Genomic DNA, 27,191 nt, shown 5'->3' with positions numbered 1-27,191 from the left:
TATTGGCCAAACGCATACAAAAAATCCAGTTTTATTTCAAAGGAAAAGACTGCCAATAACCGACAAGTCTGTTTACATGTGACCAGCTGTGATTGGGACACAGCTGATCAGATGGTAAAGGGCTGCTGTGATTGTCCCTTTACCGCAATCAAAAGAGTGTGCACAGTGCGCCCAATGTGTGCTTCTGGAAGGACGTCCATGGATGCCCTCGGAGAACTGGTGGGTAAGAGTGGAAAAAAAAAAATAGACAATTGTGAAATTGATGGCATCAACATGTGTGAAAAAAGTTGGGCCATGTTTAGCATCCCCTCTAACATGCTGAATGTCTGGAAACTGAGGTGACCATTTGCTGCAGTTTTGGGAGAGGAGAGTTGGCCCATCCTTGCTTGATATAGGATTCTAACTGCTCAACAGTTCTGGGTCTTATTTGTTGTTTCAAGATATGCCAAATATTTTAAATTGGTGAAAGGTCTGGGATTAGAGGCAGGCCAGTCAAGTACCTGGACTTTGCTACTATAAAGCCATGCTGTTGTCAGATGCAGTATGCGGTTTAGCATTGTCCTGCTGAAATATGCAAGGCCTTCCTCGAAAAAGTGTTGCTTGGATGGGAACATATGCTACTCTGAAATGTGGATTTATTGTGTCTTTCCAGATGTCCAAGCTGCCCATTCCACATGCACCAATGCACCCCATACCATCAGAGATGAAGGCTTTTGAAATAAGCACCAATAAGCAAGAATGTCCCACTCCTCTTTAGTATGCAGGATGTGGCGACCATAGTTGCCTAAAAGAAGGGTCCACAAATCCCTATAAGTAGAAAACGTATGGGGAATACTACACAAGTACTCTACAGGACTATGAATGGACATGTGTATACTCTGATAGGGGTAGACATGCATTAAAGGATGCATGCCAGACACAATATACATTAGAATATGGAGTTAACCCTGGGTAAGGAGCATAGAAAACTAATGGATATAGGGAAAGATCTTCACAACCTGCAAGATTGCCAAAAAAAAAATCACATTTTGATTAGTCTGATCACAGAACGGTTTTCTAGAAATATGTACTGTAGATGATATAGTTTAAGTCTTTGCAATTTTATGTTGAGGAAAATGTTTAAATGGTTCCACAATTTCACAAATTGGTGTACCTCTGCCCATTTTTACTTCTGACACTGACTCTCCAAGATGCTCATAACTATAACCAATCATGTTACCAACCTGTTGCCAATAAACCTAATTAGTAGTAAAATGTTCTTCGGATAGGACCACTAACTTTACTTAGCTTTTTTTTGTTGCCCTGCCCCAACTTTGAGACATGTAGCTGCCATAAATTTCAAAATTACCTTTTTTTTCTTATAATGGTACATTATCTCAGTTTAAAAACATTTGCTACATTTTCTATTGTGAGATTTGCTAATCCTTGCATTTTTTTTTTTTTTTACAGACTTTACAGTGTCCCAACTTTTTGGAATTGGGGGTTGTATCCGGAACATTCGGATCTTGAGCCCAGGAGGTCGTTTACTTTGTTTGTATATGACCTCTAACACTGCTCCACTGCTTAAGTTTCTTAAAACTATGGGCATCCCAGGCCTAGAAAACACATGACATTTATCTACTTTGCCTACTCCAGGCAAGGTAAAGGTTTACTATAATTATCTTGCCTGTCAGAAAACAGAAAAATTCACATTTAGGAATTTGAGGAATTGAGTGACCAGACAAAAAAAAAAAAAAAAAAAAAGATTCACTGTAGTGAATCATGGGTTTTACTTCCGCTTTTGTTCCCTGCAAAGTAAGAGCATAATGGGCTAATATGCATCGCATACTAGCCCATTATGTGCCACTTACCTGCAAACAAAGCCTGCGCTGTCCCCACTGGAGACCGCATCCATCTTCACCCCTCTTCCTTCCGGGGCCATAGACTCGGGCTGACTGGCTGGAGTTACGCAACGTCACTCCCACACCAGTTACAGCTCGTGCCCTTTCTTCAGTGCGCATGCGCCAATGCGTTGGTGCAAGGACATATGGTAGATATCTCCTAAACCGTGCACGTTTAGTAAATATTTCCAGTACCTACAGGTAAGCCTTATTATAGGCTTACCTGTAGGTAAACGTGGTGTAACTAGGTTTACAGCCACTTTAAATCTTCAATGGGTCTTCCCATACATTAAACTTCTAGTTTGGCAAATAACCATTTACTATGTACACAAAGTTAAATCAATTTATTTTACAATATGCACATGGAAATTTACAAAATAAATAGTTAATATACACACCTTATTCAAACACAAATCATGCAGACACCTACACTGATGAGGATACTCAGTACAGTTCATATATTAATACTACTTTGTGGATAAGAGTAAAGAAAAGTCCATAAAAATCCTGTGGCACGGTTTTTCACACATCTCATTTAAGGAATGTTCTTGTTCTCCTGCAGTGCTGCCAGTAGCTTTGCTTTCTTTTTTGTATTTTTTTTTTCCTGCTCGCCTTGTTGGCTTCCTCTTCACCACAAGCCCCAGAGTTAAGGCAATCTTAAATTATAATTAGATCGATTTACCATATAAAAACGACATCTATTGTCACATAAAATGACATTTTGTGGCAAGCCATCCAGTCTTGCTCTTTGGCTACTTTCACACGAAGACATTTTTCAGGCGCTAAAGGGCTAAAAATAGCGACTGTAAAGCGCCTGAAAAACGCCTCCCCTGCCACCCCAGTGTGAAAGCATGAGTGCCTTCAGGATGGGAAAAAAGGTCCTGCAAGCAGCATCTTTGGGGTGTTGTGGGAGCGGTGAAAATCTCATAATATATATATATATATATATATATACACGAAGCGCTTTGCACACTTTTCAGCCGCTAGCAGGGGTTACCGCCGAAGCCCCCCCTAGTGTGAAAGTGCCCTTAGTAGTAGCATGAAAAGGTTTGAGAATATATATTATACACACACACATACACACACATATATATACATATACACACACACACATACATATACACACCTATACATCTCAGGGAAAACAACTATTCCCAACATATGCACGCATGCTCACACCATAATTTACTTCTTCCAATAAGTAATTTGCGGTTATGGAGCATTTAAAATGATGCTACATATTTATCAACCATAACATGGCAATATGAATAAATTAAATTCATATCCTATTAGTTTCAATTAAAATCATTTAAACCCTGTACAGGTTCTGCACACATCTAACAAACAAAATTTTATCTGTGCACCCTTGGAACATCGGAGAAGGTTAGCGCTCTAGCATTCCACAATGCACTTGTGTGTGGGCCATTAGCATGAATGCAATGTGGCACTGAGGAAAAGGATCAAACTCTAGTCAAGAATAATGTACAGAATACTTGTATTCAGGACCTCTACAGCAGTGTTTCTCAACCTTTTATGGTGAAGTACCGCTGCAGATCAAAAAATTTCCTAGTACCCCTGTCGCAAGAAAGTAATTTCTATTGTTTGGGTGTCATGGTTTTTGTGTGTATATATATATTATATATATATATATATATATATATATATATATATATATATATATATATATATATATATATATATATATATATATATATATATATATGCGCATTTGTTTGGGATGATTTCTGCGCCTTTTCGAGATGGTTTTTGTTTGTGTGCAAAATCAAATGCAGCCTCACCAGTGCCCATAGAATGCATGAAGGTGAAAAACCTTCAGCCTTTAAAACCACTTTAACTGTTTGGGGGAGCTTAACCTAGAGTATAATGTCCAGTTCAGGGCACCAGTCCTCAGGAAGGATGTACTGGAAATGGAGCGAGTACAAAGAAAGGGCAACAAAGCTAATAAAGGGTCTGGAGGACATTAGTTATGATGAAAGGTTGCGAGCACTGAACTTATTCTCTCTGGAGAAGAGACACTTGAGAGGGGATATGATTTCAATTTACAAATACCATACTGGTGACCCCACAATAGGGATAAAACTTTCGCGGAAGGGAGTTCAACAAGAAACATGGCCACTCAAAATTAGAAGAAAAGAGGTTTAACCATAAACTACGTAGAGGGTTCTTTACTGTAAGAGCGGCCAGGATGTGGAATTCCCTTCCACAGGCGGTGGTCTCAGCTGGGGGCATCGCTAGTTTCAAGCAGCTATTACAGTGCCTTGCAAAAGTATTCACCCCCTTGGCATTTTTCATATTTTGTTGCCTCACAACCTGGAACACACACGGATTGTTTGAGGATTTGCATCATTTAATTTACAGAACATGCCCACAACTTTTTTTTTTTTTTTTTTTTTTATTGTGAAGCAAACAACAAATTGGACAAAATAACAGAAAGTCAACGTGCATAACTATTCAGCCCACTAAAAGTAAATACTTTGCAGAGCCACCTTTTGCGGCCATCACAGCTCCTAGTCGCTTTGGATAAGTCTCGCCACATCCTACCACAGGATTTTTGCCCATTCCTCCTTGCGAAACTGCTCCAGCTCCTTCAAGTTGGATGGTTTGCGCTTGTGAACAGCAATCTTTAAATCTGACCACAGATTTTCTATTGGATTGAGGTCTGGGCTTTGACTAGGCCATTCCAACACAATTACATGTTTCCCCTTAAACCACTCAAGTGTTGCTTTAGCAGTGTGTTTGGGGTCGTTGTCATGCTGGAAGATGAACCTCCGTCCTAGCCTCAAATCACACAGAGCGGTACAGGTTTTGCTCAAGAATAAACCTGTATTTAGCACCATCCATCTTTCCCTCAACTCTGACCAGTTTCCCAGTCCCGACTGCTAATGGTGTTCTTTGAGTGATGTGATGGGTTTGCGCCATAGTGTTTTCTTTGATGGCCAAAAGGTTCAATTTTGGTCTCAGACCAGAGCACCTTCCTCCATACATTTTGGGAGTCTACCACATGCCTTTTCGCAAACTCAAAACATGCCATTTTGTTTTTTGCTGAAAGTAATGGCTTTCTTCTGGCCACTCTGCCATAAAGCCCAACTCTATGGAGCGTATGGCTTATTGTCGTCCTATGTACAGATACTCCAGTCTCTGCTGTGGAACCCTGAAGCTCCTCCAGGGTTACCTTTGGTCTCTGTGCTGCCTCTACGATAAATGCCCTCCTTGCCCAATCCGTGAGTTTTGGTGTGCCGTCTCTTGGCAGGTTTGCGGTTGTGCCATGTTCTTTCCATTTGGTTATGATAGATTTGATGGTGCTCCTAGGGATCAAATCCTAGGGGATCAATATATTTTTTGTAACCTAACCCCGACTTGTACTTCTCAGCTACATTGTCCCTTACTTGTTTGGAGAGTTCCTTGGCAGTGTTTGGTTAGTGATGCGTCTTGCTTAGGTGTTGCAGCCTGTGGGGCCTTTCAAAAAGGGGTGTATATGTAATGACAGATCACGTGACACTTAGATTGCACACAGGTGGACATATAAAGTAATAAAACTAAAGCGCTTCATGGATTCTGACAGTGAATAATTTGTGATTGTGAGAAATTGTGTTTCTATGCGTCTGTTCAAGAATTCTTAAAAATAAATGTGCTAAATCATGGTGATTCAAAAAATTCCTTGCGTGCCAATAATACACTCGGATGTATTCCGTATACAAAACCACTATAAATTAATCTGCATAAAGCTGCACCTTTACTTAGTGCTCTGATGCCACTATTAAAACTTAAAACATATAATCAAATTACCGTATTTAATCGGCGTATAACACGCACTTTCCCCTTAAAATCAGGGGAAAATCGTGGGTGCGTGTTATACGCCCATCCCCGCTAATTGTGAGCTATCGGCGGCGATCGCCGACATTCACATAGCGAGTAGTTTTAAATATGGCGCTGCGGAGTTCGGAGGGACTCGGCGGAGCTGAACGAGCGCCGCCGAGTCCCTCCGAACTCCGCGGTGCCATATTTAAAACTACTCGCTATGTGAAATCACAGAGCCGAGATACACATAGTCGAGTGTATTCGTCTCTTTCCGGCGCCGCTCACAGTCACGCCCAGTCCCGCCATTGGACCTGTTTTATGTCCATCATAGGGCGGGACTGTGAGCGGCGCCGGAAAGCGCCGAATACACTCAACTATGTGTATCTCGGCGGCGTTCTTTCAGTTCCACCGGCGCAGAGTCCCTCCGAACTCCGCGGCGCCATATTTAAAACTACATGCAGCTATGTGTATGGCGGCGGCGGTAGGCATGGACACTGGGGGCAAGGCTGCACTGACCACTGGGGCAAGGCTGCACTGACAAGGCTGCACTGGAGCAAAGCTGCACTGTCAAGGCTGCACTGGAGCAAAGCTGCACTGTCAAGGCTGCACTGGAGCAAAGCTGCACTGTCAAGGTTGCACTGAGGCAAAGCTGCACTGACAAGGCTGCAATGGACACTGGGTCAAGGCTGCACTGACACTGAAAAGGCTGCAATGACATTGACAAGGCTGCAGATGAACACTGATGAGGCTGCATTGATGGGCATTTTAATGTAAGTTTCTTTTCCTTAAACTTCCCTCCTAAAAGTTTTTTTCCTTAAAATTCTCTCCTAAACTTGGGGTGCGTGTCATACGCTGGCGCGTGTTATACGCCGATAAATACGGTAAATTAAAAAGTGTGCTAAATACTCTGCTTCATTTGTGCTAAAAAATATGCTAAACAAATGTATAATTAAATTAGTGATGTGCTCTAAAAACTTAATAAATTGTAACCAATAGCTTGCAGCAATCTAATGGAAATCACAAGTCCACCTACTGCATTATAAATATTAAAACAAATGTGGATTAGGACGCAGATAAATCAGAGGACACTCAGGTTGAATAAATGTCTCCTTTAAGGCATATGTTAAAATTGCAATCTCTGTCAGCTCACTGTTTAGGCTGGTGATCCGCTGTTAATCATCTGTTTATACCGGTAATCTGCTGTTACTCATCTCCAGTAATGTATTCCAATCATGCAATTAGAAATAGAAAGACATTCATTGCGCAATATGCTGTTAACTATGCTCTTGGGAATAAAGCAGATGCACTCACTTGTAACAATCTATTGTAAAAGCGCATAGAGCAGTCAGCCGTCCACCAATATCCTCCTCGCGCTGAGCCACAAGTAACACTACAGCACTATGGATGACGTCACTAGGCTCCTCCCGACGTGTTGCGTCACATGTCACGTGACTATCAGGTGGACATCATGTCACCAATTATGTGACTTCTGAAGGTAATTGATTGCACCAGAGCTTTTTATGGGCTTCATAACAAAGGGGGTAAATACATACGCACATGCCAATTATCAGTTTTTATTTCTGAAAAATAGTTTTATGTATACATTTTTCTAAATTTTACTTCACCAACTTAGACTAGACTATTGTGTTCTGATCCATCACATATAATTCAGATTAAAAAACAGATTTAACTAAAGTCTGTAATGTAACAAAATAGGTAATAGGCCAAGGGGGTTAATACTTTTGCAAGGCACTGTAGATAAGCACCTGAATGACCAAAATATACAGGGACAGACAATGTAATACTGACTTATAAAATCACACACATAGGTTAGGGCGTTTCATTTTCTAATGGAAAAAAATAAACTGTAAAATTTTTGCAGACTTTGCTTATGCCCCGAGTGAGTGATGTAAAAAGTAATACATGCTAAATTTCAAGAAGATTGGATAATATTTAAAGGTTGCACACTTTGATCCGTTTTGTAAAAGTAGGCAAAAAATATGATTTTTCAATGTTAATTACTTTTATTGGGAAAACTAGAAATCAAACTTAAAATACTATTAAAACTATACACCAAGATTGATAGGCAATATGATAGGCAAAACATGTGTTATATTAATCAACTTTGAACAATGTAATCCCTTGTTTTGTTCGCTTGGTGACGACTTTTCTGTGATGCTCTACTAAAGTCAAGAATTGTTTTTGTTGTTCATCCCTGGCCGATTCGTTATACTTTTTTATCAGAGCAATTCCTCTTTCTGTGGCATCATTGGACCTTAAGAGCGTTCACATGGCTTCTTAGAGAATCACTGCAGTACTCTGTCGCGTCGTGGATCCCAAACAATTCAAAGAACGTCTTTGTTTTATTAGTAACTAAATGACTCAGGTCTTCCTTAAAAAAAAAAAAAAAAAAAAAAAAAAAAAAAAAACACCACACACACATGTTTTTACCCTCTAATCGTTTCACTTCTTTTCTTTGCAGGTTTGGTTTCTAAATTTTTAGTCATATTTTCCTGAGTAATACGTTCATCCAAAAAAGCCAATCCTACCTTTGTTTCTGTTAGATACCAAAAGGGGTCTCTTAGCAACTGTGAGAGCACATTTTTTGACGTCTGCATCTGGGTAAGTGCTCAAAAGCTGTAGCATATCCAAATCATTCTTTGGAGCCCATCGACTTCCAATTGCCTCATGCCAAAAGCGAACATATATGAGGCTGTCAAAACGTGCAACCAGTTTCATTCCAATTGTCATTGAGGAATATTTAACGGTTTAGTGAAGGACAATTTTAAGTGCATATATTGCCTTTGCCATCCACCTTGCTTGATGCAGTGCCCATGGGATCCTGAAACTGAAGTCATTTTTAGACCACCCTCCTAGGTACAGGAGAGAGTTGTAATAACTCTTTGTAGTTTTCTCTTGAATGACTTCCGTCTTTTAGGACATTTTGGATGTAGTTAACCATTTTCACTCGTTCTTCTAGAAAGCCTTGAACGGGACTTTCTTCATCCAGCATTGTTGTATATGACTGCTTATCATGTGAAGCCCACCGACTTTGCTTTGATAAAAGTGATCAATGTGTGCAACCCCTAAAACATTATCCAATCTTCTTGAAATTTGATATCTCTCTCTTTTACATCACTGGGACTCAGGGCGTAAGCAAAGTCATATGAAAATCACATCTTTAGAATAATGAAACACCCTAACTTAGGTTGGACTTGACAGACTTGTGTCTTTTCAAACTCACCTACTTATGTAACTATATTAATCAACAATGCTATTTGTAATATACAACATGGAAGGGGTTAATGTATTGCCATTGGTCACTGATGCATTAGTGACCAGTGGCAATTAATGGCACCAGTGTCAGTGTTTATTAACCCCTTTGTCATGCAGCATGAAGGGGTTAACACTTCCACAGTACAAAGGCAGGTCTGCAAATAAAAAAATACAACAAGCCGCCCCTACATTAATGCAGACTCTTTACCCGGCATCAGAGCGATGATTGCCACCCTGACCCCCCCGCTCTTGCTGCACATACGCGTATCACAGGTTAAGAAACCCTGCTCTACAGCATATATTATTTTTTGTTAAAAGATAGCATGTGCAAGCACTTAGTGATAATAAACCTCCATGTCAACATTTTTCGAAATGCTTAACATCTATAAGTAAAAAGTATAGGCTTATCCCATATCCCTGATTGTCACTGCCAGTGTCAGTGCCAGACACGAACAATACAAAAAGATTGTCACAAAAACTGGTCACAATACCGCTTGACTTTAACAGTACTGATATCAGGTTAATTTGAATAAATCTATTTGATATCCTAAGTAAATTAAAGGAAATTTAGACCAGGGGGTCTCCAAACTTTGTAAACAAAAGGACCATTTTATTATCCTTCAGACTTTAGGGGGCCGAATTGTGGCCAGTGGGAATGGAAATTTTCCTGGCATTGGGAAGAATAGTGCCCCACCACTGACGGCATTGGGAAGAATAGTGCCCCATTGTTGGTGTCAGTTAGCATTATAGTGTCTCATATCAGTGGGAGGAATAGTGCCCTAAGGGCTGGATAAAGGCAAGCAAAGGGCCGCATCTGGCCCCCAGGCTGCAGTTGAGACCACTGCTTTAAACATTTAAAACCTGGGTGTGGGGATGGACCTGCACACATCTATACTTGTCAGCAAAAGGTCATCTGTGTACCCTAGACAAGAGTGCCAACTCTGTCAGCAGTGCAAAAAAAGCTTCATATGGATGTGCTGCATTTAAAAAAAACAAAAAAAAAAAAAAACAAAAACAAAAAACTAACTCCTGACCACTGTTTTAAAAAGAAAAAACAGTTTAGAGAACCAAATATAATAAAGAAGCAACACTATGAAGGTCATTGTGCTGATATTTTATTGCATGTAACAAAAAACAGGTAGTGGAAATAAATCATGCAAAATTGCAAAGCCAAATTTTTCTTCAAAACCATTATTAGTTCCTTAATCCTTTTCCTCTCTACCTGCTTGTAGATGGCCATTAAATGCTTTGCAAAAGAAGTTATTTCTGAAGCTTAAACTAGGCCTTTTTTGATACCAACGGCAATGTTGATAAACTTCGTAAATATAGGGGCCTCAAAAGTGCAGTCTCAGAAAAGCCAGAACTTGCAACAAAAAGCTTTACTGAGGCATAGTGTGAAAACGAAGGTTTTTCTTCATAAGTTTACTGGTGTGCTGGCTTCTAATTTTGTCTGAAACTAGGTTGCCTCTGCTGCCATGCACATGCTGTATGCCAGGGGCTCTTATGTGGGAAGGAATGCGACTCAAGTGTGGCCCCTGACACACCCAAAGGGCCACACAATAGCCTAAAATAGTTGTAAACCTTTCAAATGAAAACTGAACAAAGCAAGTCCTCATTGTACATGTCAAAATCAATATCCCCTATTGTAGGACCTCTCTCCTTCCCCTGCAATCTGCATGTGTCCCTTCTGACAATTTTCAATGACACCATGCAATCCAAGATGAAATTCATTCAGTAAAGTTAATGACATACAGCGCATTTAATACATATGCCAGGACACAAACGACTTGTCTGTTCATTACTATTTGGCCACCATCCTCGGGTAGATAGACTGGCTAAAAAAAAGGCAGGAATCCTGCACAAGCATAAACCCACCCAAACTCAGCTATGCCTTTGTTTTTGGAGCAAACAGACAAGAGGAGGGGTCTTAGTGTCCTTGCCTTCTCCCCTTAATATCCACTCCTCCACATTGCTTGTAGACTTCTTATGGTCTCCCAGGGGGGATCTGCATGGGAAGGGTAACCCAGTTCAAGGGCCTTCTGGGTTATGTTTGTATGTTTTATGGTAATTGTATACACCAAGCAGAGGTAAGAGCGGCAAGGATGTGGAATTCCCTTCCACAGGAGGTGGTCTCAGCAGGGGGGAATTGATAGTTTCAAGAAACTATTAGATAAGCACCTCATACAGGGATATACAATGTAATACTGACATATAATCACCCACATAGGTTGGACTTGATGAACTTGTGTCTTTCTTCAACCTCACCTACTATGTAACTATGTATGTTCTACCCTTCGCATTATAAGTGCATTGTATTCTTTAAAAGGGACCTCTGCCAGGCCCATGGAAGGGTCGTACGGTTGGTTCACATTTCTGTATTAGTCTCAATACCATTGGTTTGATGAAGTAATGGGCAGAACACTTCTTGCCAATTGATCATTACCTATATGTCAATGTCTGACAAATAAAAAAAATACATTTAATTGTATATCCCAGGGCACAGAGGACTTAGATATTCATGACTACTTGGGATGTGTTCCACAGCTTTGAACATGAAGGGTTGGGCAACAAGGCAAACATGCCTAAACCCAAACATAGAACAAAAAGGGAAATCTGACTACAAAGCCACCTGCAAGATCTTTCGCCCAAAACTGGTGAGAGAAATAAAAATCTACCAGGTACAATTTTGTAAACATGTGAAGACAAGACCAAGTAGCAGCCCTCCTGGGTCACTTGATGAAGGGCACAGATCAGATAAAAACTGATTCCAAGGGGTTACACCAGGGCATCTACTGCAAATGCCTCAGGGCCCCTGGTTCAGGACACAAACGCGTCCAGTTTTTAGAGATCAGGAGCAGACAAATCTCTGCAAACACCTCCGGGTGAAGAGTGCATTCCCTTGGATTCAGCTGACAGATGAGAAATTCTGCCTGCCAACTTTCCATGCCATCAATGTGTGCAGTGGAAAGGGCCAAACATGAAGTCAGTCCAGTCTACCAGAGTCAGCTGAATCAATTGAAGACAAATGTCGATCGGCACTTCCACTCATGATGAACCCCAGAACCCCCCTCCAGCCCCCCAAGCTGGTGTCTAACTTCCAGACCTTTGTATTGGAAAGAAAATATTATCCAGTATCTGTGTGGATATTCACTATTGCAGAGCCTACCTGGTCTTGGGAGTCAGATGCACTGGGTCAACCTAAGGACTCCTGGTGTGTGTCATACCAACAGGACATTGAGCTGCAGAGTAAAACTGGGCATAGAAGACCACTCTGAATGCAGCTACCAACTCAGGACTTTCATGCATGCTAGGATCGAGTGACTTTCCAATGACTTCAAGGACTCTGCCTCAGCTTAGAAGCAGGCATTTCTCTTACATGTTGAATACTAAGCCTAAATACTTTAGGAGATTTTTCCGAATCAAGGCCAGCTTCTAAAGTTTTAGCACCTAGCTGAATCCCCTCTAGGATTCGTACTGTCTTGCTGGACACTTGATGTCAGCTTATGAACTGACCGATTCCTGTGAAGGGCATACAGCTACTCAATGATGGGGATAGCCCTGATCCTCAACCCCAGAACTGGAGCCAACACCTCGGTAAACACCCTGGGGACATTAGACAGTTTAAAGGCAGCTCCACATACGAATAGTGGCATACCTCAACTGGGAATAGCAGAAACTGCTGGCGAGGCCAAAAAATGAGGATGCAAGTAGGTACCCTTGATATCCACTGAGGCCAGGAAGTACCTTGGTTGAGAAGAAGCAGCCACCAACCAAGTGGACCCCAACATGAATTTGTCTACTTGCAGGAACTTATGGAAAAAACTGAAGTGAAGACGAATAGGCTTATTGACTGAAGCAATTAATCCATATTCGTCCCACCTCTGCACCATCAGGAGTGTAGCAAACAGGCAAGGAGTAATGGAACAGAGCACGGCAAAAAAATATCAAAGTTACCACTTTGATCTTTGGACTCACTTTTTTTTTTACCCATTTTTCCTTAAAAGGGATCAGGAATTAGGAGACCGAATTCCACCGCATCCCCAACCACCCTAAAGAATGCCATTATATCAGAGTGCACTATAAGAATGTTAGGATCACCAAAGTAACTCTGCAGAAAGGGGGAGCAGATTTTACCCTTGCAGTTGGTACCCCTCAATCTTTAAATACTCAAAAAAGAATACTGCACTATTACAAGAAAAATAAGAAAAAGATGGTAATGATTAAGCAGCTACATACGAATGTGACTAAAATTCATAAACAAGTTGTAAGTGAAAATGTAGCGCTAATGGAAACTGTGTGAAACAGCTGAGTGGACCAAAATATGATAAAACATGTAAATGCACATATACAAAATGTGATCAATAAACCAACAAGTCCCAATGAGTGATAAATCACGAAAGAGTCAATAGAAGGAAGGGTGGTGTATACACCGCAAATGAAAAAAGGTGTACATCAAGTTGAAGGCATCCTCAAGTAGACAGTCAGGAACACCAGGTATGTTGTTAACAGCAGGTATCACAGAAGAGAAATAATGAATAGGTACTCTTACCGGAACCAATGGATCTGGATGTCAGCGACACCAGATCAAACAGGCATGGACAGGAACAGCTTGTAGTATCCTGAGATGGTCAGCAAGAAGGTTGGAACAGGCACAGGTATCATTGAGAGTCAGCTCTTCTCCAATCGAATCGCCACAGGGGAATCAGCCCTTGGGCCAATGATGACCGGATGGGTGGAATAAGCATGTTTATGGTGAAGGAATAAAGAGAAAAAATGCTCCAGATGGTGCAGATCAAAAGTAAATCGGGTATTTATTTTCATAAAACCAGCGTATAATGACAAAGTTGTGATAACAGTTAAAAAAGCAATGTGGAGAGCCAAAAGGCAAATCCCTACGCGTTCCGTCCTAATAGGTCTTCTACAGGGGCATCAAATAACTCCCCCACATTGCTAACTTTATGCATTTATATTTATATAACTGTGATCACAATTTTATGTCATACGCTGGTTTGATGAAAATAAATACCTGATTTACTTTTGATCTGCACCATCTGGAGCATTTTTTCTCATTATTCCTTCACCATGAACATTCTTATTCCACCCATCCGATCATCACTGGCCCAAGGGCTGATTCCCCTGTGGTGATTCGATTGAAGAGCTGACTCTCGATGATACCGGTGCCTGTTCCAACCTTCTTGCTGACCATCTCAGGATACTACAAGCTGTTTCTGTCCATGCCTGTTTGATCTGGTGTCGCTGACATCCAGATCCATTGGTTCCGGTAAGAGTACCCATTCATTATTTCTCTTCTGTGATACTTGCTGTTATCATACCTGGTGTTCCTGTCTACATGAGGAAGCCTTCAACTTGATATACACCTTTTTTTATTTGCGGTGCATACACCACCCTTCCTTCTATTGACTCTTCTGAGATTTATCACTCATTGGGACTTGTTGGTTTATTGATCACATTTTTTTTATGTGTATTTACATGTTTTCTCATATTTTCTCATATTTTGGTCCACTCAGCTGTTTCACACAGTTTCCATTAGCGCTACATTTACACTCACCCCTCAAACTTTCCCTTAGAATTTAGAGTTTATATGATTATCCTAAATATAACATTTATACAGCGTCAGTTTACAAAATAAGCATAGTTAAAAGTACAGTTACAATAAAATAGGTTAGGAGGGCCCTGCTCGAGAGCTTACAGTCTAATAAGGAGGCAGGATAGACTTCCCTGAAAAGATGAGCTATCAGGCATCATGAAAATGAACAGAGTAAGATAGCCAGACAGCTTGGGATAGGGAGTTCCAGAGGAAAGGATAGGCTCTGGGGAAGTCCTGGATGCAAGTGGGCTAAAGGAGAGGACCTTTTGGGTGATATTTTGGAACAATACTGGTATGTAGCTCGGGGCAGATTTGTGAATGGCTTTGCATGATGTTGGCATTTTGAATTGGTTGGTAAAGTAGACGAGTCAGGCAGCAGCATTCAGAATAGACTAAAGGGGGATAGCCTGTGTAAAAGTAAGCCAATGAGGTAGGAATTGCAATCCGCAGGATGAGAGAAAACAAGGGAGTGAATGAGCAGGTTGGTGAGAACATCATTGGAGAAGAGAAGGGGAGGGGAGGGACTGATCGTTGTATTATTGATGCTGATAAAGTATAGGAAAGAGGCTGCAGGAGAAATGAGGGCTGAATACTAGGAGCTCAGATTTAGTTTTGGAAGTGGTGAGATAACTATACTGATATGCCAGTTCGGAATACAAAGAGGTGACTGAAGGAGTGAGGTTAAGTGTATAGACAATTGGGTGTCGTCAGCATAGAGCTGGTATTGGAAGCTGTGTGGGAAGTTATCTAGCGAGCAAGGGAGGAGATGTAGATAGAGAATACAGAGAAGAGAAAGGAGAAGAGCCGAACACTTTGATAAGTATGAGGAGAACCAGAAAAGGGCAGAGTGTCTTAGAGGTCAAGGGTAACGTTTTTTTGGGGGGGAAAATGAGGTGGTGGTCAACTATATCAAAAGGAAGAAGAAAGTGAAGGCCGTTTTGGATGCATGGGTATTAATTTTTTTTTACGGTTATATTCTACAAATGGATTTGAAGGGGTTGTAAAACTATGCACTAAGGTGAAAAAACACCTGGCAGTGACCGGTGACTGGCCCCCTGCCCCCCCGCTTTACTTACCTGAGCCCTGGAATTTCACCCGGCGGGGACACGCTGTCCCTCTGTCCGGGGTTCTCGGCTCTTGATTGGATTGAAAGCAGCGCTGCCGCCAATCAAATCCGACGCGGGCGCCGGTGCCAAGCCATACATGCGGCAGCTATAGATGCCGAATGATGGACTCAGGAACGCACCCACAAGGTAAACCCCACCCCCCCCCCCCCCCGCCCAGGGGGTGTGCTTCTCCTAGGGGGGTTATTTGATGCGGTTATTTTTTTAAATAACCAAAGCTTTACAATCACGTTTTGTTATCCCTCTCACATTCATAAGAGACAGTAACAACATTTCTACACATAGCTAATATTTCAACAAACATTTTATTACTAGCAAACTAAAAAAGTTTACATTAAAACAGATTGTCAGCAGCAACTAGGCAAGAAAACTCAAATGTTTTTTAAGTGCTAAGGCTGCACAGGAAACAAATCTCTAGGTACTAAGATTTTGCTTCTTAATAGTAACTTCTTTTAGCAGAAAACCAAAGTCAATGCCAACACTAAATATATTGTCAAAAAAAGATTTCAGGATTTTTTCCAGGAAATGGTTATCAGTTAATGCTTAAATTTCATAATGTAATAAAGGACACTTCAAACTATTTACCAACGCCAATATTATGAATAGACATGATCTAAATGTATACATACACATTTTATACAGACATTGCAAAATTAAAAAGCATTTTTTAAGAAGCATGTATGGAAAATGTGATCATTTAGACAAAGACCATGTTAAGATCATGTTCCTTTAACAGCCATTTCAATATACATATCTAGCATAGCATGGATGTGAACTATTACCATTGTAAAATTCAAATCATTTTCTTTGTGAATAGTGTTCATAACTGCATAATGAAAATGTGAGATGCCTTGTAGCAAAATACAAATATTAGACCAACCAATTTCTCTTAACATGCACAGGGAATAGGAACATATACATACATTAGAATCATTTCAACAAATAACAGATCTTTAATATGAAAGTGGACTGTATTTGCCAAATTTGCAAACATTTCATTTACACAACAACAGAATTAAAATTAGAAAGTATAAAAAAAAAAAAATATATATCACAATAGCACTCAGACAGACTTTGTACAGATTTCCTGTAAGTTCCTGGATCGCTCTGAGTATGGCATGCCCACAGGAATGAATGGGGCTGCGGCTTCCATGTACAGTACGAAGGTACAACACAGTTGACTTTAAAGACTTAATTTATTGGCACAATAATCAACATTTTTCACTTTCAATTAAACTTTTTTTTTTTTACATTTAGTTGAAACTGCACAGCAACTTTTTGTAGGGTCTGAAATGTAGTTTAAAAGTGAAATTCTAGCCAAAACTTTTTTTGCTTTGAATAAGTGCGACTAGAGTAAAAAACTATCCTGTTACACTAAGTGTTTATTGTTGCCCCTGAACCTGTTAGATTTTAACGCTCTCTCTCCCAGTAACAGTAAGAAGAGAAGTTGGGGAAAGGGGGGGCAGTTAACACTAAGACAGCAAACAAGACCCAAACAATAATACAACGATTCCTAACCCTTCCCCGAATTTTACAGCAAAAACTGATTTGGCCCCACAGCCATCACTTCCTGTCCCAACTCTTAGTAATTGGCTCACAGACCAAAGTAAGAAGCAGATAGTTCAAATGCAAAAAAAAGTTGGCTGAAATTGGGCCTTGATACAGAGGTCTTTTATAGGGATGATGATCAATGACCAGTGATTCAAAGAACAGAATTTATCATGGCTTATAGCTTGGCATTTTTCTTGAAGTTCCTCGAGAGATATATATTTTTTAGAAACCTTTCCACACGCACACTTGTTCTGCCTATTTAGAGTTCTAGCACTGTACACAAACTTACATATAAAAATTAGCCCAATTTCGACAGTATCCCATATCAGATACAAAAAGGAACAAATACCACGGCAAGTTAACATAGTAAAAAAAATATAACCAAAAAAAAAACAATTTCACCAAGTGGAGCACTTCATAAAGATGTATTTGGTGGTGTTTCAGCCAAGCCCCAATAGCTAAACAGATCCTTAAAGTGTTACTAAACCCAGGACCCTGCACTATAGTTTTTGTCTCCTACAGTACACAGAACATGGAAATGCAATTTTTTTAGTAAATATAAACTGCTAAATACATTTTCTCATCAGCAGTATATAGCAGTCTTGTGACTTCTATCAGCTGCTGGTAAAGCTTGTGGGAGGAGGTTTCCATACTGCACTGAGCTGTCCTATCAGGATCCAAGACCCCTGACCTTGTCTGGACAGTGCTGATTGGCCCTGTGCTGATCACATGCACTCTCCCAAGAAAAAAAAAAAAAAAAAACTTCTCTAGCAATACACACCAAACTGAGCATGTGCAGTCTGGCTCCAAAGGCTCTGTCTTATCCAGACATGTTCTGAAGTCAGTGGAAGGAGGATCTGTGCATACAGGATCAAACAGTCTTTTTACACAATGCAGAGGATTAACCCCTTAGGTTCCACAGTGAGTAACACTGCAGATAGACTGATTTTACTGTGGGTTTAGTAACACTTTAAATCACTAAACTTTTTTTGGAAGGGATTGCTACTATATTTTAACACAACACTAACAGAGACTCTTGGGATGCATGTGAACATAAGGTAATTTTTTTCAAAAAACAAGCAGACTTAATTTAAAGGACAAATGTATTCATTAAATGCAGTTATTTCTATTCAGTCCCACTGGCCCTTCCCAGAACCCCCCCCCCCCAGCCTGTTCGCATCCAACCATAATCATGGTAACCCAGCAATCTGGAGGCGTACAGACCTAGCCAGCCAAATGAAGGTAGTGAGCGGTGGGCATTAGCAGTAGGATGCTGCTGAAGCTAGGAGTTTGTGTACAGGTTGTGTGGCACTGGACAGAGGTGTACAATGCCAAGGTCAGACCGAAGGGACCCATTTAGGAATGAAGCTTCTCCAGAAGGCGGATGGTAAGTTGTCCTTTAAGGCGATCAAACTGATAACAGCTAGATCTAACATCTTCTCGTTTCCCCAAAGTTGTCAAAGGATTACTGGCACAAATGTCAATGCAAATATATTTAGTGCAACTCTCATAACATAATGAGCATAAGGATGCCATGGATAAATTATATCCATCTAGAACACTCAGACTAGACTATTACCTCTATGAAATTCTGTTCTTTAGTGGCTTGTGCTGGTACCCACAGGTAGGTTCATGGCCATTTGATCCATTCATCTAGTCTCAATTTTGTCTCTACTTTCTCTCTCTGTGGCCATCTTCCTTGCATCCACAACCAGCTGGTATATTCAGAATATTGTCTTCATTTTGACTTTAAACTGCCTTTTAGTCATATCACAGCAGTTTCTAAGGTGTCCTTTCATAAAACCTTGTGCTAAGAACATGGATGCAACACCGTACTAACAGGTTTTTAGCAAAATCTGACAACTGAAACGCAAAGGTGAAGCGTTTCTACTGCAGTGTTCTCATGACATTATTGGCTGTTAAAGTCTGCACTGAATGCCCTAACCTATCTGTAGTTCTAAACTAGCAAAACAAAAATTTAGTAGATAAAACTCAGTTACTTACAGTGTCCATGTAAGCTGCCTTAAAACCTTCCTGCCGCCGAAGATCCTCCTGCTCACGCTGTCGAATCATTTCTTCCTCGCGTCGTCTCTGCTCCTCTTCGTGCCTGAAGGTTTATATTAGATAAGACTTTTGTCTAAACACAGAAAAAAAAACTAGTTTACATTTTTCCAATTACTGAATAGATTACCTCATATGAAACTGTTTCCGCTTCTGAAGCTCCTGATTTCTCAGTTCTTCCAGACGCCTAAGTTCTTCTTGGCGCCGCATAAGATCTAAAAAGGAGGAAAAAAAAAAATTCTCTATTAAAGAAAACTGTTAAAACTGATGCATTTTGCAATACTTTATACAGACATCATGCAGTTGCAACAAGTGAACCATGTCTATTAGTAAGGATTCTGTTCTCACCTTGTCTCATTAGCATAAGCTGATGTTCATGACGAGCGGCTTCCATCTCAGTCTCGAGTTTTTCTTTAGCTTCTCTGATATTTCTGTCCACCTGCTCTCTTTGCTGCTTTTCCATTTCATACAACGCTTTCCATCTGGAAGCATATTCAAATTCAAATGTTCCAGGCTGAGCAAATCGTGGGGGTTCCTCCCTTTCCCTGAAAAAATAAATAAATGATTTATGACTGGACAAATGTATTTTAAACCAAGTTAAAAACTACTGAAGATTGTCTAAGCGGCATGCAGAGTGGATAAAAATCTTTTTTTTTTTTTAATTAAGATATCAGATATTTTTTATTTCACTCGATTTTTTTGATTTTTATCAAAATTTTAATAAAATGCTTTGAGTAAAAATCTAAAGATACTTTTCAAGATACATTATTAATTTAGTTTATGCAGCATAAAATGGAACTTAGTTATAGAACTTCGTTATGTAGCATGAGGATATATATTCTGCAATATTTACATTTTTGGAAAACTCAATGTATCCAAGCTCTGCAAGCGGAGATGACATGCACTGCATTGATGCATTCGCACAATTTCACAGTAACCATGACATAAAAAAATAATTCAGGAATATTCCGTAATTTCCATTGTTTTGCAAATCTATGTACACTACAAACTATGATTGAATCGGTTCTGATATCACTGTTTTACTAACCTGACAGCTTATGCTTCTAAATCGGAAACCTTAATTTTGTTTGCAAATATTAAAGATTCTAACTACCGGCAAGAATAAGTCCTCACATTTAAAGAGCACCTGTCATTCCAGAACCATCATGGCAGCGCCTGTTGGCAGGCATCTACTCACCTGCTGTCGTCACAACCCCTCACCTTGTTGTGTCACTGCCGCATCACCAGCCGTCCCAGTAAAATGAATGGGACCGGTGAGTCAACAGCAGGTAAGAGGAGGAGCCGCTGTGGGACAGAGATAACAGTTGCTCTTTAACCACTTCAATACCAGGCACTTAGACACCTTCCCGCCAAGGCTAATTTTCAGCTTTCAGCGCTGTCGCAATTTGAATGACAATTGCGCAGTCATGCTACACTGTACTCAAATTTTTTTATCCTTTTGTTCCCACAAATAGAGCTTTCTTTTGGTGGTATTTGATCACCTCTGCGGTTTTTATTTTTTGCGCAACAAATAAAAAAAGACCGAAAATTTTGAAAAAAAAAAAAAAACAAGTTTTTCTTTGTTTCTGTTAAAAATTTTTGGAAATAAGTACGTTTTCTTCTTCAATGACGGGCACTGATATGGCTGCACTGACAGCCACTGACACGGCGGCACCGATGGGCACTCATAGGCGGCACTGATGGGCATTCGTAGATGGCATTGATGGGTACTTATGGGTGGCACGGATGGGCACTGATAGGTGGGCACTGACAGGTGGCACCGATTGACACTGATGGGTGGCACTGATGCCCCTAAGGGTGGCATTGCTGGGCATCAGTGCTATATAATGGTGCCAATCAGTGCCCATTTGTGGGCAGATTGGGCACTGACTGGGCACATACCTGGCCATCCACATGTTGCCCCCTTCCCTAGTGGCGATCCCTGGTGGTCCAGTGTGGTGATCTGAGGGGGGGGCTGTGCTGAATCAGTGCAGGACCCCCCTCCCGTCAGAAGAACCGCCGATCGGCTCTCCTCTACTCGCGTCTGTCAGACGCGAGTGAGGAAAAGCCGATCAACAGCTCTTCCTATTGACATCGTGATCAGCCGTGATTGGACACGGCAGATCACGTGGTAAAAAAGCCTCCCCTGGAGGCTCTTTACCGAGATCGGTGGAGCGGTGTGTCAGACCACACCACTCCACCAATCGCCGCGATGCGCGCCCCCGCGGTGGCATGTTATCCTGCTGGACGTCATATGACGCCCAGTCAGGATAACTGAACCACCACTCGGCCATCATCTGCTATGGGCCGGGCGGGAAGTGGTTAAAAATGATTTAAAATCAAGCCTTTTTACTAGCGATTCATAGTGGATGTAAACCCTCACATATACCCAGTGAAGTAAACAGCCTCAAATGATTTGTAGGGAGATTTGTTTCATCCCTGTGTAAGTTTTACATGTATATCTGCTGTCTTCAGCTTTATATATTCTTTAGAAAGTGCAGATCTGTTAGATTTTCTCTTCCTGTTGAGCACTGGGAGTGAAGTCTTCGCATACAGCAAAGACAGCTGATTGGAGGAAAGGCACACACCCCCCTCCACATAGACAGAGACTTGCAGAGCTGTTTCCCGTTTAGTTCAGCTCTCTGCTGATCCATTTATAGCACCCATCACACAAAACTCAGCCTGGTTTTAGCACAGTTGAGGGAGAAGTTGTCAGAAGTTATCAGGCTAACAGAAGAACAGAACAGGAGAAAGCCACGGGACTTCGTGCTTTGAAAAAAAAAAAAAAAAAAAAAAAAAAAAAACACTGCATGCGCGGTGGGGGCTCGACGGCGCTCACTCCACCCAGGGGGCCATTATAAGTGCGTCCGTCCCTCCTCCACCACCCACAATCAGCTGTTGGCTATTACACCAACAGCTGATTGGTGGGGAGGGCTGTAAATACTCAAGCACAGCTCACACCAGACGTCCTTTGCTGCGGGCAGGACGCTGTCGGTGTGAGCTGTTACAACACAAAGTGAGTTATCCTGACACTATGCCTATACTTACATGTATTCACCTATCTTAACCTGATTGCTGTGACTAGAAGATTTCAAGTCCCCAATACATCTGAACTCCTGTGCCCTGTTTTTTCTTTCTCCTTCTCCATTTTTCCCCTTCCCTTTCTCCTCCCCCCCCCCCCCCTCTTTCTCCACCCTCCCCTAATTCCCTCTCCCTTCCCTCTTTTTTTTCCCCCCCTCCTCCTTCCCCTCTTTTCCCTTCCCTCCTCCCTTTCTTAGTGATTGAATATAGGAGCACCTAATTAATTTCGATACTACCTTCCAGGGACAACCTGGTTATACCTGTGCCACTATATATAAAAAAAAATAAATAAAAAAAAATTTGAAACACATTCCTATATATACACTTTAAATTGTCAAGACAAACTACATATCCACCTAAATGAGATTCCTATATGTTCCCTTTCCCCTGTGTCGATTTTTTTCAGTTATCCGAGACCTTTTCAGTTCACATCTATTACCCTTTGTAGTTTCCCGTTTGAACTCTCTACAGTAGGCTCATCAGGTATGATACATCTGCACTAAAGAATTCTCTATTATTGAGTACACCTATATGGCTGGTCACTATATATTCCTATACCTTCGCACTTTACAGGACCCGCATTGGGCCTCAGTGGGACTCCAGATCCAAACACCTATACGCCCTAGACCGATGGGCCTCTTCCTTTTATAAAGGAAGGAAAACTCTCTTATATATCCATACCCAGCTACTTTCGTTTCTACATACAAAATATTAACTCCCTGGGCATGCCAAACTACTCTTATATATCACAATTGGGAAACATGATGGATGGCAGACAGTTTTGTTTTTAAACTTCTGTGGAATGCGTAGCAAATCTACACACATACTAATGTAAGTGTAAACGAAACCAATTTAATTATGTATCTATATCATTATGATCTGAGATGTATATATACTTACCATGTCTATGTCAAATACACTATTTCTAATATAGAAACCATTGCTAACATTTACAACCACCCCTGAAGAAGGAGGCTAACAACTCCGAAACGCGTCGGGTGCAAGTACATTGGTATCATTAGTTACATGTGTTTACATGCATGAATCGCACTCCCTTTATTTTGTATTATATCTTGATGCTTTTTATGATGCTTTTGTAATGAATAAACTACTATTTACTTATTATACATTTTCCTATATGTCCTCTCATATGTGCCTTTAAAGTCCACTAGGGGAATTTTCTCTGTTTAAATTCTTGTTTCAGGATGTGGCACAACTCGCAGACTAATTAGCCGGCCAACAACCCCGGTTTTTATGAATCGGGCTTACATCCACTTTAAATCAGTTTGGTTTTTTTTTGCTAGAAAAATTACTTAGAACCCCCAAACTTTTTTTTTTTTTCAAACACCCTAGAGGAAAAAAAATGTCAGTTGTTGCAATACTTTGTCACACCGCATTTGCGCAGAGGTCTTACAAGCACAATTTTTTTTTGGAAGGAATACTCTTTTTAAATTCAAAAAACACCCCACACAGTACAGTTAGCCCAATTTTTATGAAAGATAATGTTACACCAAGTAAATTGATACCAAACATGTTGCGCTTCAAAACTGCATCCGCTCGTGGAATGGGGACAAACTTTTACCCTTAAAAATCTCCAAAGGCAACGTTTAAAATTTTCTATAGGTTACCAGTTTTGAGTTACCGAGGAGGTCTAATGCTAGAATTATTGCTCTCACTCTAACAATCGTGGCAATACCTCACATGTGTGTTCTAATTTTTTTTTCTCTCATTTTTTTCATTGTCCAAAAAAAAAACACGACAGGACCTCTTAAATGTGAGATGTGGAGTCAAAAATACCTCAGATCTAACATACACTAAAGTGCAATAATAAAAAAATAAACAAACTATAAAAAATTGATTTTTAGGACTATTGGGCGGAAGGGATGTTTGACAACGCTTCCGCCGTCCAATGGTGTGGAGTCGAGTGGGGGCCATCAGATGCTTCCCTCACTCGGCTCCATGCCTGTCGGGGAAGAGGACCCAATCGTCTCCACCGCTACCGATGGCTCCGGTAAGCAGCGAAGACCACCGGAGCGCGGCGGGAGGGGGGGCCTCTCCTGCACGCGATAAAAGTGATCTTGCAGCGAATCCACCGCAGAGACCACATTTACCTGAAAGAGGACCGCCCACTGATGGAGGATACCGGGGTTATGGCAGCTAGCTGCTGCCATAACAGTATTCCTCTTCAAAACGACGGCGGGAAGTTCTTAAGTGGTTAAATCAAGATTTAGATTGCGATTTAAAATCGACTTGATTTAAATCAAATCCACCCTGGGGGCATCTCTAACTAGAATACTACTTTTATTTGCATAATTTTGCCTCATCAACATACAGCACCCATGGAATTGGTGACCGACCCCTCCATCCTATCGTTATTGCTGCTTTGCAAGGACCAGTTGTACAATTGCGCTAGGGATGCTGCAATATGCAGTTTGGTAGGCAATGTTACACAGGGGATTTTTAACGTGCATCCGCAGCTCAAGCATGGGTGCACCAGAAAGGAAATACAAGGACATAGAACACTTGAGAAGTCAGGTTTTAGGTTTGCCATACAATTTTTTACAGAAATTATTAAGCACAAGTACACACACTATAATTTTTTATATTATTGTTTAATTGCAGAACAAAAAATGTAATATATTGCAGATTACCAGTCCTTACATATGGTGGCTACAAATTTTAATTTTTCAGGCTTTTTAATCCATCTTATTATCATGCTGGTAAAACTTCCTGTCCTAAGAGGATGTTTACACACATATATATATATATATATATATATATATATAGAGAAGCAGTATTGACAACCTAGAACAGGACTGCAGAAAAACTACCCCTCGCCTCCCTAACAGAGGAAGGTGTTCTAAAGTCCATATAGACAGCTGGGAAAGTTGCTGATAAATGTCAGAGGCAGAGAGCACAGGAATTTATCAGCTGACAAGGTTTCTGTAAGGAACAGGTATTTTTTTTTTAGACTATTGAAAAAAAAAAAAAAAAAAGAAAAATTCTTAATCGTATAGCAGGGAGATTTTCAGATATTCGCCTTTGTTAAACTTACTTCAGATACTGTTGAGTCTTCTGCATGAATTTTTCTTGCAGGCCATCTTCATCATCAAACTGTTCCATTGGTTCAACAATAACTGGCCGCGGAGTTCTGGTAAAATAAATATACTCAGTTAATCAAACCACATATGTACAGTCTCACCTTGTGACTGGAGAGAATATTTATGTCTGTAGGGACACCAAGCAGGTGTCATTCACTCTTGGTAGAAAGGAGTCAAGACATCACACAGACATGATTCATGTTAGAGTTTGCATGCTCTCAGAGACTTAGAACTTCATTTGGACCCCCCCAAAAAAACTGAATAGAGAGATAGATAAGCAGTGAGCTTGTCTATTCACACTACAGCTCTGCAAGTTTCTTCATTCCTCTGCCTATGTGTAGTGGGGTGTGCGCCTTTCCTCCAATCAGCTCTCACACAGTGTATGCCCAGAAATCAAACAAACACACTCCTGAATGAAGAAATGTGCACTTTTTAACCGCTTCCGGACCAGCCGCCGCAGTTATACTGCGGCAGGTTGGCTCCAAAGCGCAAGCCGTCGTAGCATCATTAGTGCGTGGTAGTTTTGTGGATATTCAGCCCGACGCGTTTCAGGACACTTGAACGCCCCTGATGAAAGGACTCCTCAAGTGTCCTGAAACGCGTCACAATGAATATCCACAAAACTACCACGCACTAATGATTTATTGTTGAAACTTGTTGTTTTTATTCAATATACTCTTTGGTGATATTTGCACCTGAATAATTTTATATCTTCTTTAAAATAAATATATAATTTATACATCTTTTGATTTTTCTTTTCGTTGCCTATAAAGTCTCTTAATACTTACCTGGGGGGTATTCATTTATTCAAACGGGGACATAGGCAGCAATAAAAGCCTTGGGAAATGTTCTAATCCTTAACCCATTCTATCCACAACTACAAATAGTTTGGGCATTACACATACTTTGTAATTTACACCCGTTTTGATTGTTTTATTGTATAGAATGCATTAAGGTAAAAAAACCCTCAAGCTTTAGAACCACTTGAAGCAATATTAAAATGATCTTTTCAGTCTTTAGAAGGCTATATATTCCACCCAATAAAGCAAAGCCATCTCAGGTATAGGATTGGCCAAGAAGATGAAAATTTGCTTTAAACCACTTGCCGACCACCCACCGTCATACTGCAGCAGGTCGGCGTGGCTGCGCGAATCGCCGTAGGTGGGCAGGATGCTGCAGCCAATGCGTGAGGCCGCCGACCATCCACGATCACTCCAGAGCGCCAGAACAGGGATCTGTGTATGTAAACAAGCAGATCCCCATTCTAAGAGAGATCAGCTGTTCATAGTGATCAGGAACAGTGATCTCTCTCCTCCTCCACTCCCCCGTTAGAAGCACCTCCCTAGGGAACACTTAACCTCTTCCATGCCAGTGACATTTATACATCACTGGCTATTTTTAGCTTTGATCACTGTATAAATGTCACCGGTCCCAAAAAGTCAAGTGACCGATCTGTCCACCATAATGTTGCAGTACCGCTAAAAATCTCAGATCGCCGCTATTACTAGTAAAAAAATAAATAAAAACGCCATAAATCTATCCCCTATTTTGTAGACACCAACTTTTTTTCTACCAAAAATATGTAGGAATACATATTGGCATACACTGATGAAGACATTTGTATTTTTAGATATTTAATTAAAAGCAAAAAAAAATTTTTTTTCCCCAAAATTGTTGCTCTTTTTTGATT

At 40.7% G+C, this 27,191-nt stretch overlaps 1 protein-coding gene across 4 annotated transcripts in view; it reads right to left on the bottom strand.

The window, feature by feature from the left end:
• PSPC1 (paraspeckle component 1) overlaps positions 1–27,191 on the bottom strand; it is a 184,584-nt gene that overhangs the window by 122,933 nt on the left and 34,460 nt on the right. For all 4 annotated transcript variants that reach the window (XM_073613470.1, XM_073613471.1, XM_073613472.1 and 1 more), the window contains exons 3-6: positions 25,456–25,551; positions 19,668–19,864; positions 19,450–19,534; positions 19,263–19,365 (exon numbers count right to left, since the gene is read on the bottom strand). In XM_073613470.1, the coding sequence (XP_073469571.1) occupies positions 19,263–19,365; positions 19,450–19,534; positions 19,668–19,864; positions 25,456–25,551 (481 nt within the window). The remainder of the gene's footprint in view (positions 1–19,262; positions 19,366–19,449; positions 19,535–19,667; positions 19,865–25,455; positions 25,552–27,191) is intronic.

This window comes from Aquarana catesbeiana, linkage group LG02, assembly GCF_042186555.1.
Source record: "Aquarana catesbeiana isolate 2022-GZ linkage group LG02, ASM4218655v1, whole genome shotgun sequence".
Taxonomy (NCBI): domain Eukaryota; kingdom Metazoa; phylum Chordata; class Amphibia; order Anura; family Ranidae; genus Aquarana; species Aquarana catesbeiana.
This window is presented reverse-complemented; position numbering and strand designations above follow the sequence as displayed.